This window comes from Rhamphochromis sp. 'chilingali' (assembly GCF_963969265.1).
Source record: "Rhamphochromis sp. 'chilingali' genome assembly, chromosome: 11".
In the NCBI taxonomy this organism is placed as follows: Eukaryota; Metazoa; Chordata; class Actinopteri; order Cichliformes; family Cichlidae; genus Rhamphochromis; species Rhamphochromis sp. 'chilingali'.
Window position 1 is genome coordinate 27,666,895 of NC_137938.1, and position 20,745 is coordinate 27,687,639.

Consider the following 20,745-nt stretch of genomic DNA (forward strand, 5'->3'; position numbering starts at 1 on the left):
TGACATCTGCGCTCAGTCAAGTGCTCTGATTAGAGGGAGGAGAGAGGCAAACGCATCTGATAATAGTGAGCAACGAGGTGTTCAGGAACTCCATCATATTGTCTGGTTCATTTGATGATCATCTTACTTTCACAAGTTTGCTAGCTGACATTTCTATTAGCATGTACAAAATAATATACTGCAACACAAATGAATTACATATCAGTATTATTACTTTACAGACTCCACCGTGGCTGCTGAAATCTGCTTAAGAAGACAGCTAGCATTACTTATTTAACATCAGTTGAAAAGATATCTATTTTCAGTCAAAAGAAAATATACAGTTATGTGTTCTTCTGAGTTTATAACACAACATGCTATTATTAAAATCATGTAGAAATCTGAATCACACATTACCTCTGTATGGGTTCACACAGGCCTAAAATCAGTACTTCTAACTGATATTTCCAGTACTTCTCACAGTTATTGCATGTTAATTTGGATTCCCGTGTATAGATTTGAACACTCTAACACCTGTTTGTTAAAAACAATGCCCTAACATAGCTATACATCTGATGTTTGATGATTTACAGCCTTTTTTCTAACAACAGGAAAATGGGATTTTTCTCGTGTAACACATGAATGGCATTTTTTGCCATTCGTGTGTTACACATTTTTTGTTGGTCCATTAACAGTGGTTGTAATAATGTGAGGATGAAACAGAATTTCAGTGCTTGCTATCAAAATAATACATTTGAATACAAAACCTTTTCTGTTAAATGCCATCTTAAATTAAGTAAGGCATCACATTAGACATCAAAATATGAGGTCCATTATCAGGTGGAGGCTGGCATTGTTATTTCCAGCTTTTGGTGTTTTCATACATCATATTATCTGTTCCATTTTCCAGCTTGCATGTCATCAAAATATGAGCCCAAGTTTGAGAAAAATGAAAAGAAATACAAAGACCTTGGATTCATGTAGTTTCTCGGAACAATTTGCTGCCATTAAGTGAACATACTGTACCTCTCTCTTGCTCTTTCTTTTCTTTTTTTAAGTGACTAATTTAAAAAAATTCAGCCTTTCCTTGAAGAATGCCTGTGAGTGCACTTATCTGGCAAATATTAAAAATAGATTATGGGCCATTGGAAGGTAAGTGGTTCCATAAGTAGAATTGATTGTGCCAAGAAGTATCATGGACATTGCCTACATCACCTTGAGGGTCTCATCCTCTTAATGATGCCATGTGCCACATGCTTCCTCCTGAAGAATGGCAACCGTTTCGCTGCGGGCTCTGACACTCCAGTTAAACTGCTATTCCAAGCAGTTAACAAGAGCACCAATGCCTACATAACAGACAGCAGCTGGACAAGCGAGGACGTTATGGTGGGAAAGCAATACTCGGATCCAATCAAAAATTCCAAATGGCAAAAGGAAATAGGATTACTGCCCTGAAAAATAAGCTTCTTGTAAATACTGGACAAAAGCACTCAGCTATCTAGTGCCAACTTCCACATATGAACAGGAATTTCTAGTTCCACAAGGATCTGTGTGAACTATATCTTAATTTAAATAATTTAATCATTTACATTAACTGATTATTTCTGGCTACTTGCAAGCGACTCTCATTACTTTCTCTAAATAATTAGTTGAATAACTTGACACAGGTTTTTAATTGTTATGCACCATTGAAATGGGATGTAAAACATATTCATTAGAGCAGTAGTTCCCAAACTACCGTACGCGTACCCTCGGGGGTACGCAAGTGGCTGTAGGGGGTACGCGTGGGTTGGGGTTGGAGTGGGGATCAAAAGTTTTAAAAGCCGAAATTTGCGCTAATGCAGTTTTTTTTGCCTGTCAAATACATGACTATATACCACCCTCTGGTGTTCAGCAAAAAAATAGCTCTGACAAAATACATGGGCGTGATTTGCCCAAATGACTGACACCTAACAGTTGAAGTTGCCTCCAAGCATTCAGTGCAGCGCGAAAATGGACAAGTGGTTAACAAGAAAAAAAGGCCCTACCACAGAGACACCGGCCACAACAACCAATAAGCTCATATCTGAAGATGCATTTTCCAGTGACCGCACAGGTGATTGTTCAACAACAATGTGTTCGTCAGATTTGGATGCTAGCAGTGCTAGCAGGGATGTATCTGTGGTTACTAGCCAAGTGGCTAGCATAGCTGGAGCCAGCCATGTGGAAAGTGATGAAGTGTCTGATGCGGAGCGTCAAAGTGGGAGAAAGCATGACAGCACGGACTGTAACACAACCTCGTCAAAGAAGCGCAAATATGATGACAATTATATTTCGCTGGGGTTTACGTGTATAAATATTGGTGGATTTCCCCGGCCACAGTGTGTTATTTGTGCAAAAGTATTGTCTCAGAACTCAATGAAACCTTCACTTTTGCGCAGACATTTAGAGACAAATCATCCCCATTTGAAAAATAAACCAAGGGAATATTTTGAGCGACAGCTAAAATCACTTTCAACAAGTAAAACCTGCATTCAGGTGCCAGATCTTATGAATAAAAACAGACTACAAGCATCTTACATGGTCAGTTACAGAGTGGCTAAAAACAACAAACCCCACACTATTGTGGAGGACCTCATTCTCCCTGCTGCTTTAGATATGGTAGGGACAATGTTGGGGGAAAAGGCAAAAAAGACGATACAGTCCATTCCATCATCAAACAATACTGTCTTACGGCGCATCAATGCAATGTCAGAAAATGTTTTACAGCAGCTACTTCTGCGCATACGCCACAGTGAATGTTATGCAATACAGCTAGATGAGTCCACGGATGTGGCTGGCCTGGCGCATCTTCTCGTATATGTGCGCTACATTCATGAAGGAACCATCAAGGAGGACATGCTGTTCTGTAAACCGCTGGAACAAAGGACAACTGCCGCAGATATTTTTCAAAAGCTGGACACATTCATGAACACACATGGACTCGTGTGGGACAGATGTGTTGGCATCTGTACTGATGGCGCACGGGCCATGACTGGGAGACACGGAGGTGTGGTTTCGCGTGTGCAAGCAGTCGCGCCAGATGCCTCCTGGGTACACTGCAGCATCCACCGAGAGGCTCTTGCTGCAAAGGGAATACCTGTCCGTTTGAAACATGTTTTGGACACGAGTGTAAAAATGGTTAACTTTGTGAAAGCCAGGCCGCTGAACTCCCGCTTATTTGCTGCGTTGTGCAATGAGATGGGCAGCGAGCATGAGACATTATTACTCCACACAGAGGTTCGCTGGCTATCTAGAGGGAAAGTGCTGACCCGTTTCTTTGAGTTGAGGGATGAACTTAAAGTTTTCTTCAGTAACCATCCCTTTGAGCTGTCTGAACATTTGCATGATGAAGAGTACCTTACCTGCCTGGCTTATCTGTGTGATATATTTTCTCGTCTGAACGAGCTCAATCTCGGATTACAAGGCGTTTCTGCAACTATATTCAATGTTCAAGATAAAGTTGAGGCCATGATAAAGAAGTTAAACCTTTGGAAGAACTGCTTGGATACAAACAACACTGAAGTCTTTCCTGTGCTGCATGATTTTCTGTGCTCTAATGATCTCACACTATCTAAAAGTGTAAAGCGCGAATGTAACGTGCACCTTGAGGAGCTGGCGGTGCAGTTACGCCGATACTTCCCAGAGACGGACGGCTCAAATGATTGGATACGTCACCCGTTCACCGCCGTGCCTACTTCGTTATCACCGTCTGACCAGGAGAGCCTAATTGAAATCGCCACAGATGGATCTCTAAAAGTTGAACACGCTCAAAAGAACCTGGCGGATTTCTGGATAGGGCTGCGCACTGAACAGCCCGCGCTGGCTAAGCGCGCTGTCAAGACTCTGATGCCTTTCGCCACCACATACTTATGCGAAAAGGGATTTTCTGCTTTAACAAACATGAAAACAAAATACAGAGCAAGACTTTGTGTGGAAAACGATTTAAGACTCAGCCTTTCCCAAATTGAGCCAAACATTGAAGAGCTGTGTGCCTCTGCTCAAGCACATCCATCACATTAAATAAAGTTCTGTTTAATGAAAGTTCATGGCCTTTATGCTCTCGACAAAAAAGTGAATTCTAATAAATCCTTTGATACACTGCTAGTATTAAGTAGTAAAGTTTGTTATTAAAACTCTGTCATTACTAAAAAATATTGATAAATTCATTTGGTGGTGAGAAATAATCGACTGTGCAGTATTTATCTTTATGCATGCGATATTGCAATGTATTTATAGACACTAATTAAGAGTCGTTCGTAGTAGGGGGTATGCGGCTGAGGGTGACATGTCTCAAGGGGTACGTGGCTGGAAAAAGTTTGGGAAGCACTGCATTAGAGTGTTTCCACTGCCAGGCAATATAGGGAAAAAAGCCACCATTTACAGAATCAAACTTCAGGTGAAGTTTTTAAAAACCCTTGGTTTGTGCTTCCAGCATGATTTTCATACGAGTGATGTACTCCTCTAAGCCTGCTCAAGGGAAAGGTGTGGACAGCTGCCAGTTCCGTGGGGTTTGGAGATGCCTTGTGCAATTACGTTCTTCCACCGTAAAAGACTGCCATGCCGATGCTGCCAGTTTCTTCCCCTGGACCCCGAGCCTTTCCTCCCAGCCAGCCCGTCAGCAGACAGGTTGAAAGGTGCCATTTGACCATGGAGATGGGGCTCCCCGTCCTGCCAGCAAGCTTCTGAGCCGATTTGAAGGTGTGTGTCCCTGGACTGGAAAATCTCCCCTATCCGAAAAGTCGATTAAAGCCAACAGCTGCGTTTCAGGTTCTGCCAGGCAACTGTGCAATACACACACATGCACACACCTTGACATCAAGAAGTGTTTGGAGCTGTTCAGCTGTACGCTTCAACCGAGCCTAAACACGAAGTCAACTTTGCTTATCATGGATAAGTATTCTCTTGTCAGGAAGTTGTGTTCACTTTATCAACAAACTTCATCAGATTCATTAGTGAGATGGCTCTGGCAGTAGATTAAACACTCTGCAAATATAGAATCACATAACAAGATGGCAGGTTATTTTCCCACTTCATCTTAGTATCCAAATAAAAAAGAAGAGGATCATACTGGGTAGCAAGATAAGAGAAAATCAGTCTCTTTCTGTACTTTTTCTGTGCCGAATGTGGAAAAAAATAATAAATTACATTCTATTTTGAATTGAAGATGTTTTGAAAAAAATAAAAAATAACACAGCAGCTGCTGATGACAAAAAGCCTGGAACTTTAAACAAAGCAAAACAAAAAATCATGTCACATTTTCTGCAGCACACCCACTTGCTCTTTAGTGTTACAATTGTTTGTGTCAGGAAATTGAGTACTGCAATGGCGCTCATTGCTCAGCAGCCACCAAATAAATTTCCATTGGGGGAAAGGAAATCGATACACGCATTCTGCCTCTTTTAGGATCTTTGTAGACTCTCCCTTGTGATTTTAAAAGTATGTTAATGTAATTTATTGAACCTCTTACCCTAATCACACACATTGCCTATAATTACATACCTTGACGGCTGCTGGACTTCTAATTGCTAATGCTTTTCCTGGAATTTGTCCTCTAATCCTTGTATGTAATGACTCTTAAGAGAAAGGAAGAAAAGTGCTTTGCTGCTACTTTTCGCAGTTGCAGCTACCCGAGCTGCAAGGGCACTGTGGTTCAAGCTGCTCCTGATGCTCCTATATCATAATGTTTGTCACCAGTTGACGGAAAGTATATATTAACCTTTGCGTATCTGATTATCCGAGGTAAAATGATTGGGTTGAGGTTGCACTTTAGTTAACTGTAAATTAGTAAGCTGTTCAGAAAACTTAACATAATAAAGTGAAATCAACATCTCAGCCAACATCTCCCTTTTATTAAAAATAAGGTGGATAGATCCACATGATGTACGATGATCCATGTCATTTCTATCTTTAAACGACACACAGCATGTTAAGTTCATTAAACAGGCAAGTTTATGATCCTTTACGCCAGTGTTGAATGAGGTAAACAGCCAGTTCTGGAGAGTGCAGCTTCTACTGCGTGGGGCACCTGCTTTGTTTTGAATTCTGCTTGCATTTTGCTTTGTTTTTCTACTGCCTTGAATCCCCATGAAAACTCGAAACCCAGTAACACATTAGCCACAGACAGATGTTCCCAGTGTTGTTTTTTTCTGCAGGTCTGCCTTAACAGTTGGAAGTCAAATGCTCACACTGTTTTTAAAATCCATTAAACAAATCCTTAGCCCATTTCAGCCTCATGCCATATAGAGGGAGCTTGGTGATGTTTTTTGCAGTAGTTTCTTTGCCATTAATTCAAGGTAGTCACCTAACCTAGCTTACTATTGTTTGACAAGCACTGAAGCACCAGTACACTAAATGACTCAAACCAAACCAAGGCTTTTACAGAAGACACAATTTTTGGAATTTTGTCTTTTTACACCACAGTGGATTTTAAATCAAACAATCAATACAACTAAAAAAAAAATATTGTACTCATAGATTAGTGTGTAATGATATCTTCAAACAAACTTCTCATTAACTTATAATTGATCAATTAGAAATAAATATGAGTGGGATTGCAGTTTGTGGAAGCCACCCTGTTTCCCCACCATATCCTCAACAACTCACTGTCATCAGTCTGAAGTGAACTTCTCTGACTCGGGTCGGACTCCTTTCACAATCTTTACAGACAACTTCCAGAGTAAACAGATGCGGACACTTTTCACCCAGCATTGACAGCTGAGGTAAGCAGTGGACTGACACCCTTCCACAGACAGGAGAAAACTAGTCAGATCTGGTCGAAACAGCTGGAGCCGTTAAGGGGTAAAGACTAAATTTCAATGTTTTTGATTTGTTGTTTTTATTTTGCTCTATAAAAATAAAATTGAACTCAACTGAATTGACTAAAACGTGTTTTCTATAGCTAGAATTATTCACTTTAAGCGGGAGGGTTAAGATTGCAGAACTGAGTTAACTGCAATCTATTGGCATCTAGCAGTGAAAATATTACACACTCTAATTTGAATTCTAAATTTTAAAGTGGTTTTATAAAATTGGTACATTAACTGATAGGGAATTACAGCCATATTTTCTGAGCCTCAATATAATTGGACAATTGACTGATAACAGTTCCATGACCAGGTTACATATATTTGCTTTTCATTGCAATTTTAAATGCAGTCCAGTAGATGTCAAAGCTAGGCTGGTAGGCTGAAAAACCAAAATAAATCTATCTAATAGTAACAACTTGAATAATGGCCAAATCAAAAATCTAATATATTCTTAAAAATAATAAATGCACTGGGCAGCTCAGCAAGCAAAAGACAAAATGCAAATGGTTAATGGTTCTTATAGAGCTTTTCTATTCTGTCTGAGCACTCAAAGCGTTTTACACAACTCGCCTCATTCACTACTCACACAAGCACTTTTTTCTATGCTCCTTCTATGTAAGTGCTTTCTATCTAACATTCACACACATTCATACTCCGATCGATGCATGGGTTTAGTATCTTGCCCAAGGATATTTGGCATGCAGACTCGAGCAGAAGGGGATCAAACAGCTACCTTCCAACAAGTAGATGACTTTACCTCTTGAGCTACAGCCAAGTGCATGGTGACAGAGTTTTTTCCATGGTTAGGAAACAGCTTTACACCAAACCAAGTCAAGAACATTCTCAAGGAGATAGAGTTATATAATCAAGAGATGCCTTCGTGAATGGAAATACAGAGGGTTTACGACATTGTGCAAACCGCTGGTTACACTCAGTAACAAGAAGGCCAGATTAGGATTAGATTTCTTTTTTGTAATTCCTTTTAAATCAAAGCAGGAATTCTGCACTTCATTCACATCTTGACTGTGATCCACTGTGATAATGTACAAAGACAAACCCTAAAAATGATGCCTTTATTCAACAATTTTATTGTGTAACTATATGTAAACATTTGGGTAAAGGTAATTTGTGTAAAAATGGAGGACAAGCTAATGTTATATTCTTGCTTTCGCTATTGCCAACTAAAGTAAGTAACTGTTGTTGCACTGGGTTCTATTTTTATTACTGTATTTAAAGGATGTTTACTCTTGATGAGATGTTTTATTCGTAGGGCAGGATACCAGATTTCTTACAATGTTGAAAAAACCTGTTGCATAGAGAAATTTTTTTTAAACTGTCAATAAAAGGTAAATATTCACTTGCTGTACTTTAGCTATTTATTGATTAGTAAAGCTTGATTTTACTACTTATGCACAGGTTTTCCATGCTTTTTTGTGTTGTAGTTATTCTATTGGTGCTCGTTTTTGTTGTGTATTCAGTTCGAGTTTAGTCTCAGTGCCCTTGATCACCCAGCTATCTGGCAAACCTTTGTTGTTAATTCATTTGTTTTATGTAAATTCCTTGTCAGTCCCACTGTATGTGCTGGAGGGGCCAACAGTGGTACTGATGACTCAATCAGGAACTGTTTCAACTACTCCTGGGGGAAAAAAATGACTGGGACTTTTATTTATGGAATTCCATATTTCCCTGCACATTGCTGCCCCCTGATTTTTCTAATAAGCCATACATCGGCAGGAAAATGTTTTCTTTTTTTTTCTTCTATAGAGGAGAGTTTTTTCAATGAACACTCATTGTTGTTTCAGGTTCTGGGTGCTGGTGTTGTGCATACTAGCTCAGAGTCACACTGTTTACTGGCTTACTGGGACACTACAGACAGGGACACATTGTGATTTGTACTGGAACACATGCCATTCTCTCAATAGTAAGTGTTTGTGGTCCTAGAGGGCCATGAAACTAGTTACTGATAACTATTTACCATATCAGGATTGCAATGTATATACATGAAGAAATTCAAACAAAGCAGTGAGCAGGTGCATATGTCTAATCTGCATAACAGCAGTATTTTATTAATTTACTTTTTTGAACTAGGCAGAACTTCTCTTCTTTTTCTACTTTCTGTATATAAAGTCAAAAAATTTAAAAAATAAAAGTAATCATCATGTAGATCCAAATTGCATCTATATTGGTGTAGAGGTGGTAGGATACAAACTCTTGGTAAGCTCTTTTATTTTAAAGTATCTTACCACCACTGACAAATATCCACAGTAAATTTAAATACTCAATCAAGCTATTCCACAATGAAATATTTTCTGGCTGCACAATGTTTGCTTTAACAAGTCTTAGAATAACGATGAAACACTGTAATACTGTTGGCCCTGCTACCATGCACACATTATTCACTTTTCTCCTATCTAAATGACATAACGTATATGTTTAATGTTGACACTAAGCAAGCTGTCACTGTCATATTAAGTGAATATAAAGCCAGTCAGTTGCACATGAATTTACTGTTTGACACAACTGATACAAAGCTACACATTACTGTGCATTTATTCATCTGGTGCAATACCGAAAACAATAAAGTGATTTGTGAGGATGTGTCACAAAGTCAAAAAATACATGTAAAAAAAGATATTTTCTTTCCTTCTGAATTCTCCCTTCAGTCCGCTCACCCATGCTGTGAAGCTAATGTCTTCCTCTCAGCCTTCCAAGCCTTCTCTCCCTCTGTGACTCAAAATGATCCAGCCACACAATAACAGTGATCCAATATGAGGAACAAGGGGCTTATTTTTCCTCATAAAAACAGACATTACACTAATTTAGTAATGTCTTTGTAATTCACACATAAGAAAGTAAACTGAAGGTAAGGATTAAGAGAGAAACAGATGATACGACATGAGCAGTGACTGCAAGTTATGTCTAAGCTACGTCACGTAGGGTGTGTCAAGTCATGACAAGTATTTCTTTTTTTCCAGAAAGTAAGTATTTAGTGGATTCATTTAGTTCCCTGTCAGTACTGTTTAAAAACTTTTTTAACAACCTGGCTATAGTTAACAAAATAACAATACCTACTTAATTCTAAGAAAGAAATTGCTGCAGATTTTAATGTAAACTACATCATGAAACAAAAGCTAGTTCTCTGGAGTTTCATTAACTACATTGCAAACATTTTGAACTTGAAAAGTTATCTGTTGTTTGGAGGTGGTACAACACGGAGATCGGCTAAGGACATTAGAAAAAATAAAGTGGTAGTATTTTTGCGAGATCCTGAGAAAGACTTATTTTCTGCATTTATCATACATAGAGTTCCATTGGTACCCATGAGGCTGCCTAGAGTACTGCAGCTGGTTGTTAATGAATTCAACCAAGACTGACATCGCCTTGCGATGACTGTCCCCGTGCAATTCAGACTTCCTGAAGTGAGAGACTTCCTTCAGATGTCTCTCACTTAAATACTGCCAAACGCTGATTTATTCTCTTAATGTCATCATTTAGGCCAAGTTCAAAATAAAAATGTACAACTCTCTTCACTACTATGGTTGTTTCCAAGGTCTCAGTAAACTGACTTTTTGTTATGTAGGGCTTTTCTACTTCATCTGGAGCACTCAAAGCACTTTATACAAAATGCCTCATTCACCAAAGCACTTTTTTTTGCTTAAGTGCTTTCTATCGAACATTCACATGGATTCATATGAGCAACTTGTGCTTAGTACCTTGCGCATGGACATTTGGCATGCAGACTAAAGCAGCTAGGCATCAAACCACCAGCCCTTTTGATCAGTAGATGACTTGCGCTACCTCCTAAGCTGCAGCCAATTAACTCAATTTGAAACTTTTGCAAGAAATTGTAAGAGTAACTCAGGATTTTGCAAAAACCTTTGCCGGATCTCAATTTATTTTTTTCAAATGTTGCTTGCCGGGCTCTAGTATAAAGTGATAAATATAACTTTATAATACCAAAATTGTATAAATAGTTTTTTAAAATTACATTTTAAAATTAGGCATTGGGTTTATCTAGGCACAAACCCTGCTGGAACACAAGACCAAAATCTGCACGACAAAACGGACAAGACAGAGCTCTTTGTCTTTGTGGCTCGCGAGGGAAGTCAGCCAAAGTTGAGGAAAAGATTCCTTCAGCTGAACTCAGCTCACTTCGACTGACTCCTTCGCTACAGCCCTTTTTATTGTCACATACATGAATATGCAATTACGTGTAGGTGCATGTGTGTGTGTGTGTGTTTCCAGCCATGCCATACATAGACATACGACCTTTCAATGAACTTAAACTGTGTGGTATGAGGTATGCAGAAAAGCAGAAGTAAGCGTCTTGCTAAACTATAAACACACAAACTTGCAATAGGTCGTATCTCAAATGACCATTTAAAGGTGTGAAGTCTCGCACTTTAATAGAACAGAACAGTCTGGTTTCTAAATCTATAGTGGAAACTATAACGTTAAGGCTGCTACCTCTCATCTCATGGTACACAAGCGCTCACAGACTTTTATCAGACCTAATAAGGATAAGATACTTTATCAGCATACAAATGATTATATATTTCTAAGCATAAATGACAATATAAAAAATATCAATCCTGACATTAGGTGTTTTAAAATTTCATTTAGTTGGATCATCTCATTGCCCTGAAAAGTCTCAGAACAAGTAGCGGTATTATGGTATTATTTAAAATAAAACAGATTTTTTTTTAAATTGTGACATTTGTAATTTATAAAAGAAGTATTGATGTACAACACTTACATTAATAGTTTGTAACAACTACAGTCTCAAATTTCTCCTGAGACCACGACCCTGTTTAAAAACTAAAACGTTGTGTGGTATTCCACATCTCCAAGCTTGTAGATGTGACACAGATCGATGGCATTCCACCATCAGTGTTTTCAGACCGCCAGATGGCTGGTGGGCTTCGGTCTCCTGACATTCATCAGTGTCTTGCAGTCCAGTGCCCCCACAGCAGTGCTCTGACCCTGGGACTGGTTCTGCAGACCTGTGTCTCTTGTGTTTTCATGGGGATTACACGGGCTTGGTCTAATGATGCCGCCAAATGAGATGCAATTGCCTAGGAGCATTTGGATATTTGGCAAATATGGGACAGCTTTCTCATATTCCTATGCATTTCATGGGAAACGGGATGGGAAAAATGTGTGGCCTACTTCAGATATCCTTAGTCCTCGGATACGAGCATTTTCAAAGCTTGCGCAAACTCAATTAAGCTATGATACTTTGTGCTCTCAGCTGTTTTAGTGCCATCGTCTATCTCAAAATTTGCCATCATGGGAACATAGGTGTAAAATACAACAAAAAACATTTTCCTTATGACCCAGCAAGTCAGCTGATTGTCATGGAATCTCATCTTCTTCCTCCACCACCTCTGTCTGGGAGTCCTCCTCTAAAAGGGAAAAGCAATCGTCCCACTAAGTGATTTTCTCTGACTCCCCAGGGTGATAAAGTGCACTTTCAGGCCACCCTCAGAGGCTTGTCCCTAAAACACCCAGCAATTCACAACTGTGGCTTTGACAAGCTGGCTTTTTTCTCGACAAGTAAAGTGAAAGTCTTTTCTAATGGACGCAACATCACTACTGTGGAAGCCAACAAGCCCCATGGCACCACCAAATGAGCGTTGTGCAACAGTGGAGAGGGAAATAAATGTCACAAAAATGTAATTTCGCCTCTCATGTTAAGGGCTCTCCTGGCTCCCACTCTGGATACCTACTGGCATGTTATTTGTAGTGGTGCAATTCCATAAAGGTTCCACATAAAATGTTCATTCTGTTAGTTCAGCATCAGCAGTCTACTTTAATGCAATATTTTCTTTGTAATATGACTAAATGACCAAAGATAAAATTAACATTAAAGGGTCTTTAAATCCCCATAAGAGGCCTGCACTTATAGGATATCCTGATAATTGATTTTACTTGTGCGTGTGTGTATACATATATGTATGTATATATATGTGTGTGTGTGTGTGTGTGTGTGTGTGTGTGTGTGTGTGTGTGTGTGTGTGTGTTAAATATGAATGTTACGAATTGGTATTTTTTTAATATAAATATAAAGACTGGAATAAATAGTGTTTCACAAGTTCCTATCCTCCTTCCAAACAATAGTCTGAAGTATGAATACTGTCCTTACATGTCTTCTCTGCCACTACAGGTATGTTTCTATATAATAATTAAATTTAATGGATGGATGAACCCTAAATTTCTAGCACACTATACTGATGCTGAGGACAAATACATTTATGATTTTTTCTCCAAAGTCAAATCTGTATACCCCACTGTGTGGAACATTTTTATGTGAAATAACATGAGGCCAGGCTTGCTGCGGTGCATGAAGCTGTATTGGCAGTCTGCTGTGAATAAATGGTTTTAGCCTATAGTGGAAACAATGAATTGTATGACTGAAAAAGTGTCTTTAAGATAGACTGCTTATGTCATGGTTAATACTTTATAAGCTCTGTACTAGTGCCGATACTATGTTGGATCAGAGTACTCCTAATAAAAATAAGTATTTTTTTTTAATTATTGTGAAATTTAAAGAACTATTTAAGCTTTATTTAAGTAGCGACCGGTGTACAGTCGTGGTTCATAATATGAATTTATAACGCAACATGACACTATGATCCACATATCATACATTACCACGTCTAACTCGCACCACATAGACTCTCATAGGTAGCTGTCATTTCAGCTAATAATTCTGTGGAGTTTAATTTACTGCACTAACGTAGCTACCTAGACAAATTAGTACCTTGCGATAAAAATAAAAATATTGCCACATTGTGGACATAGGCGTCACTTACCAGACAGGCAGCTCTTCTTACAGACTGGGTGTGTAGACAAGGTTTCTATTTCTCCTCACATAATTAGGAAACAGCTTACCCAGGTACTGATAATGCCAGTACCAAGCTAATCTATAATTATCAAGCAGACTGACTGTGCCGCCCGTACACTCAAAAGTGCGGCAACCATTATTTTAACCCGAAACATCAAAGAAGCTAAACAGTGGGAGAGAAAAGGAGATATGTAGTTGGTTAAAACTGATTTCATTCTTTTGTATGAATATCAAGGTTTCATTCTTTCCCGTGTTACCCCTCACTCCCCATGGTAGCGTGCATTCATTGGGACTGCTGTTCTGACCAGATAAACAGGGCTTTTTTCTTTTTTTCCCCCCTTTTTTTTGTTTATGGCAATTATTGCCTGAGGATTGTTTTGAATGTGACGTGACTGTCAATGAGGAGGCAGGCAGGAGCGAGGGGAGATGTGATGAGAGGGAATTTAGACCAACTGCCAGAGCCCATTCTGTTGCAGCTCTAGGGAACATCTGGCATCGATATGGCTGCTACTTATGGAAGTTGTATAGAATTTAGAAATAAATATATACATGTTCCTATTGTTTATGCATGTGCTCTAATTATGCCGTTTTCAGCTGCATGATGATGCTGGTTTACCGTGTACCAAAAAAAAAAAAATGAATGTGAAAATTTAAAACATGTTGTGTATGACATGCACACATGTTGCAGCTTAAAGCTTTCAGCGGAAAACACACCGACTGCCTGAACAGTTATTCTAGCATTACAAAATCGCTGGCGTCAAGAGACCATCACTCTTAATGGGATTCAGGGACTGCTTTTTCAGCTTGACAGCTTACTCACCATGATCGAACAATGCTGACTGCATAATACCACCTCACCACTGTTATGTTTTTTGCCCCATTATGCATATGATTTCTGTAGAGTGGATCTGTGCACTTTGTAGAAAATGAAATAGCGCTACATACCAGCAGGATTGAGCTTTTTAATTGAAAATGCCTTGTCGCATGTTCGACTTGTTTGCATTTTTTGTCAGTTAGAAGACATGTAAAGCACATATGATAATATGGTGTTTGTGTTGTTTTTGCTTTTTTAATGCTATCTTTTTATCTTTTGCGTCACGTGTCTCATTAAGCATGTGGAAAAAGACATTCAGCGAAATCACTCATTGGTTACTTCTCAAAGCTTTGCTGTACATGTCTAAATTACCTTTCATTTGTGCATTTTTGTGTACAAGACTAATTGCACAAGTTGAGATCTAGTTGTCGCTCGTGAAAAAACAGATATTACTCACACGTGATATTTTCATATTTTAAAAAAACCTGATGTGTGGTTTGTCATTAATCCCAAATGAGATAACCCTGCAAAAGTGGCACCGCTATGATTTAAAATACACTTCAAGGTGTAACTTGTCACTTTCTATTGTCCCAAAAAGCTAGTAATTACGATATCTGTTCATGCATGATTTTTCTAAGGCAACATTAAACAAAAGCAGTAGTTTTTCCCCCATCAGAGTAGTTTTCAATGGACTCTACATTATCACTTGTGCTGAGACCTCAGCAAGGTCATGGGAGAAAGGCTTCCCTTTGAGACAGCGCTTGAAGGTGGTTCTGGATTCTATTTGTGTATAATAGAGTCAGCATTGTGTATGTGCTGTACACTGCAGTATGTCTCATGTCGTGAGCATGATCATGGTGCATATCCCTCTTTCTGAATTTGAGCACTATATTTTATTCCTGTCTGTGGCAACAGGCTCCATATTTTTAACAACTGGAGGTTCACTGTTAAATGATCACGCTAGTCAAAAGCAATAAAAATGTAAATGTGAATCTCTTGACACTTACAAGAAGAATGTAAATGTAAATTACACAAATTAGTCATATTTAAGTACTGGTAGTTATCATTTTATGAAAATGTCACAAATTTTATGTGGATGAGGTCTTACTAATCTAAGGCTAAAGAAGGAGACGCAGCAACAAAGACACACCTGCATATTATCTGCTTGTTTCATTTTCAGACAAGCAAGCTTTTAAAAATTGCATCATTTGTAATTAAAAAAAATGGAGGTCTGCTAGAAAAAGAAGTGGGAGTCTGTTCAGTTAAAAGTCAATTCTCTATTTGGTCTCGACTAGCTTCTCTGTATCTCTTCATTAATTGAACTGCTGCAGTGATTCATCACCTCAAACTATTTGACCTGGTCCGAGTAACGCACTACCTCATTTCCACTCCAACTCCCTGGAGTGGCACTTTGCAGGCAAATGGAAGAGAGTTTTTTTTCCTGTTCTCACTTTGCTTTTGAACCATCAGGTACACTCACAAAGTTAGTGAAAAGGCCGTTCTAACAAAAAATAAAAAAAAAAAGACTTGTATTTATTCAGTATGAATATTTCATGTTGGTTGGAAAGCTTAATTTCTCAAAGTCTGCATGACATGTGTTATTATCGTGGTCATGTGAGTTCTTGTAAAGGCCCTCACATGTTTGACAAATTGTCAGGAAGGGCCTTTAAACTAATTCTTGACTCTCAGCAATAATTAGATAGAAAACACATCATTAAATCAGCGTGTTTCCCCGACATTTGTCAACTTGTCAGGACACGGCAAGTGGTGCTGTAATGTGCATAATGTGAAAGTCACAAACCTGCATGAGTAAAGCCTGCATTTAGATGAATATGCAGCACATTTTTGTGCAAATTGTGTAGACATGATTATATTATAAGCACCTATTCTTAATTGTTTTGAATTCATAGAAATATGAAATTGTAGTGTTTTGTAAAATCTTGCATTAAACACATAGAAAACATTGAATATATGCTAAAACTGAGGCACTGTAAAGAATTCCGCTCTTTGTCCCGTTAAATAAGTGTCAACTGCTCAGAATACTAAAATTTTTGTATTACAAAATAATATTGTAGTCCAAAGCAATTACAGCTCTACTGAATTCAGAATAGCTGATTTCTTTTCTTTTCACAATTTCTGACTGGACTTAATAATGTCACATCATTGTTGTGACATTTAATCAGCAAGGGACAGTCAGAGTTTTGAATTATAAAAGAAGTTGTGTTTCTGATTCCCCCCGGAAAGCAGCACGGTTTCCCGACCATAGAAAGCTCCTTTACAGTTTGTATTTACGTGAGCCCAATCAATAACTGTAGGGCTTGAAATATATCAAGACATGTCATTTAAAAGTTGAAATATATTTTTAACCCTTGTATGGTGTTCGGGTCTGTGAGACCCGTGTTCAGTTTTTTTCAAAAGAAAAATTAAACAATTAATTATTTTTTCACGTGTAAATGTGTTGTGTCTTTCCACTCACTCCACTTGATTATAACTGATTTATTTATAACATTTTATATAAAAGAAAAACGAGAAGCACATTAATTCATAAATGTGATCTAACAAAGGTAAAGGGAAAAAATTAACCATGTTTGCTGTTCATATGTCGTGTAATTGGGATGAAGTAAACATCTGTTGAGTAATTTAACATAAAATTGTTTGATAGTGTTAATTTGGAAAGCCAAAACTCTAGCGGGTCCACCAGACCCATGAACACTGGCTGAGTAACAAAAATACGAACACCACACAAGGGTTAAGGTATGTGGCGTTAAACTTAAATTGCATCTGCCTCTTTAGTGACTTGGCACTCATGTTGTTGTATGACACTGCACCCTCGTTGCAGTAACTTGCTGGTGTTGGGGGCAGTAATGCAGTGTGAGATGGTAACATTATTTCCTCAACCTCAAGCCTCTGGGATGCTTTGCTGGGCTTTGTAGCTGTAATGCCTGGAAGCTGAATGTGAGGATGTAGCACTCACTACTGGTGGCATTTCACTATAAGCCAGAGGCAGACCACAGGCTTTCCTTGGGGGATTTGCACCGTAAAAAATGAGTCAGGCTGGTTTGCAACCCCTGGAAGTGGCAGTGGAACAGAGAAGAAAAAGTGAAATGCTGCCATGAAAAATCTATCACCTTACACTTTGCAATGCATGTCATACAGTTGTGCAGAAATTGCTTGTGGTCTGGAAATTGTGGCTTGCATAAAGAGTCCTTCTATTTCTCTTCCATCATGTTATTCTCCTCTTTTGCATCCTTTCTCTTTGCCTGTATTCTTTTCTCCTCTTTGAATTCACTCAAAGAAATAGACACAAAAGCATACTCACTATTCAGTGCCATATTTACTTGAAATGTGCATGCTTTTTAATTTTTATTATTATTTCCTAAATTCACTCAATCCTAAAATTCCTGTAAAGCCACTAAATGTGCAATATCATCCCCCCAACACACTTAATGTGCAATGTCACTGATCACACTGCACCTCTCAATGCACCTGCTAGTTAGATGGCATGTATGTGTATATATATAGATGTAAGCATGTATGTGGAAATATGTGTGTGTATGTATGTATGGATGCATATATGTATATATACATATATGTATGCATGTGCGTGTATGTTTGCAGGTGTATGTATAACTTGTACATATCTTTCTTGTGTAAATGTAAATTTGTCTGTTATTGTGTAAATACTTACACCAGTGTGTACTTCACACATGGAGAAATGCCAAACTGCCTTTCATTGTTCTTGTAACAGTGACAATAAAAAGCTATTCTATTCTATTCTATTCTAATGATGATGATGGAGCTGCTGTTTTTGACATTTCATGAGCGCTTCCATCCTCGCTTTAATTCAGTATGTCTGTGTGGCAAAATGAGAAAACTGACTGGTTGGTGCACGGACACTGAGGGCAGAGGGATGTGCTATATCACCAGGAGACAGGATAGAATCACAGCTGCTGAACTGCCCAGATTTCATCAGCATAGAGGGGACTAAATCCTATCAGACAAGTCAGTCAAGGGAGAGGAGTCCACCGTCACAGTGCTGAAGGTAGGAAAAGTGAGAGCTAATGAACAGAAATCTGATCACAACAGTGTGAAGATCATTTCGATGTGTAAGAAAAATCTGAGTTAAAGGTGCTAGATAGGGCAAAGAAATCTTCCGCTTATGGGAAGTATATATGTTTTCATGACACAATAGATTGTATTTCCTAAAATTTACTGTGTTCTATAATACAGGACAGCATCTTATGGGAGAGGCCATGTCTTTCAGTAACTTATGGATAAATCATAGTGTGATATTGAAATACACAGGAAAATAATAGAATAGAAAGCTTATTTTTATCATTCTAGAGAATACAACAAAGGAGTCACAGTGCACTGAAAGACACAGGGAAACTTAAACATTAATTATATTAATAATAACATGAAACTGAACAGTGACAACTCATGGAGGCCATAGTGTTGTCTGTTACCATTTACATGGACAATGCTAGCTGGACTTAAATGCATATTGATCAAAAGATCCATCTGCTGTAGGGATCTTAATACTGCAACAGACAATAAAAGACCAGACTGCAAGTGTTTACTTGGCAAAGGACCTGGTTGAAATTATTTCTTTCTTTTTTATTTTCAGATGTTCCTTTTGATTAGTAAGGTAGATTGTCATGAACATTAAACCAGTAACATTACATGGATATAAGCAAGGTAATTAAGTTTAGGCATTTCTATCCGGTTGTTCAGTCTGACGTCACTAGCCGTGTCTGGGTCTAAACTCCGCTGCAGGTCCACATATCAAACGATCACTATGGCATTACTGAGAGTTGAAAAACTGTCTAAAGTCTTTCATCTTTAATAAAATGATCAGCGTTCTGCTCTACCAGGTGTAAGAATTGAGTTTAACATCCAGGCATCCATGAAAACGGAATTTATGACATTTAACGGAGTTAGAAGTTAGCAGGGAGTTAGCTCGCTAGCTTCTATCTAAATACAATATAGCATGTCCTGACTGCAGGGTTTTGGAAACAAATTAAAACGTACAGCTCTGCTATCACTTCCAGCATAAATGAAGACAGAAAACTAAACAGCAGTGACATTTGTAGGGTTACTGAAGTTGGGCTAGCTGGTATATAATGATGTGCTAGGTGACCGCTAGCGACACAGCTATGTTAGCATAATATAAACAAGCTAACTTTTTTTCCACTCGATAAAAGTTACCGTGAGTGTTCTCGGTGGTCAGGAACAAATGTAATCGCATGGCAGGATGCTGTAAAAGGACCAAACTTCAGCCAGGAGAACAACTGAGATAATCCATCCACAATACGAGGTTAGTCATTCATATACTGCTGCATAGGCTGGGCTGTAGTTACATCCTAAGGTTTTAAAGACTGAGCTTAAATAAATGATTAGTGGTAATAAAAGCCGAGGGAGGTCAACAGGGATCACTGACTGTTTTAGGAGCTTTTTGAGATCAAATAGAAGAAAATACATAACATTAAACATGTTAACAACACAAAAGCCATATTAAACGCAGACTACTTTAGACCCGGAAGTAGGATTCGTCGCGTCATCACTGAACAACCGGATAGGTATTTGCAGGCCAAGGTGATCCCTGGTGCATGCAGAGCATGTAAGTCAGCTCTTGAATGATCCCTAATGGTGTCTAAAATGTATTACAAAAAATGTGCATGTAAGAAGTGCGTGGTTCTGCCCACACTGCTATTTGATATGATTATTATATATTTGTGGATTCGAGATACAAAAAACTGTCTTACAACAGTGGAAACTGTGGAAAATGGTGATGCAAGACATTTTTTCTCTCCATTCTTACTTTTCTTTCAAAGTGAAATGTGGAAACTAGTGATATAAGATAAACATTAAGTTAAAACTGGTATGCTTCATGTCCAATCAAGTAGACATGAGCACTGGACATCCTGTCCCGGCTGTAGCACACAACTTTCCTTCCTCATTTCAGTTTAGAAGAGGAGAAATCACTCTATCATCGGTAAGTGCCATTAACTTGCATCCATTTTTAAAATTATTGCTAATCAACATAGCAATCCTCTCTGTGAATGAGACTCGAGCAGACCCACCCGGTATATGCAGCTGCCAGCTCTAACCTGCTCAGTGGGTGCTTTGAGAGTGCAGATTAAAACCAGTCAGGTAAATGAATGGCATTGATCAACCATGCAATTATTTGTGCACTTCTTTTCTGAGATCTCCAATGTGTTTGAGAAATTAAATGAACTATAATATCAACATGTGGAGAAATCTGTCTGTGCAGCAAA

At 38.5% G+C, this 20,745-nt stretch overlaps 1 protein-coding gene across 1 annotated transcript; it reads left to right on the forward strand.

The window, feature by feature from the left end:
* Nucleotides 1-1,971: 1,971 nt before the first annotated feature.
* LOC308406038 (zinc finger BED domain-containing protein 5-like) lies at nt 1,972-12,439 on the forward strand (the record flags this gene model as incomplete). The annotated part of the gene is made up of 3 exons (XM_080896843.1): nt 1,972-2,218; nt 2,615-3,834; nt 12,263-12,439. 3 exons carry the CDS (start codon nt 1,972-1,974, stop codon nt 12,437-12,439), a joined length of 1,644 nt encoding a protein of 547 aa, XP_080752969.1.
* Between the last annotated feature and the right edge of the window lie 8,306 nt (nt 12,440-20,745).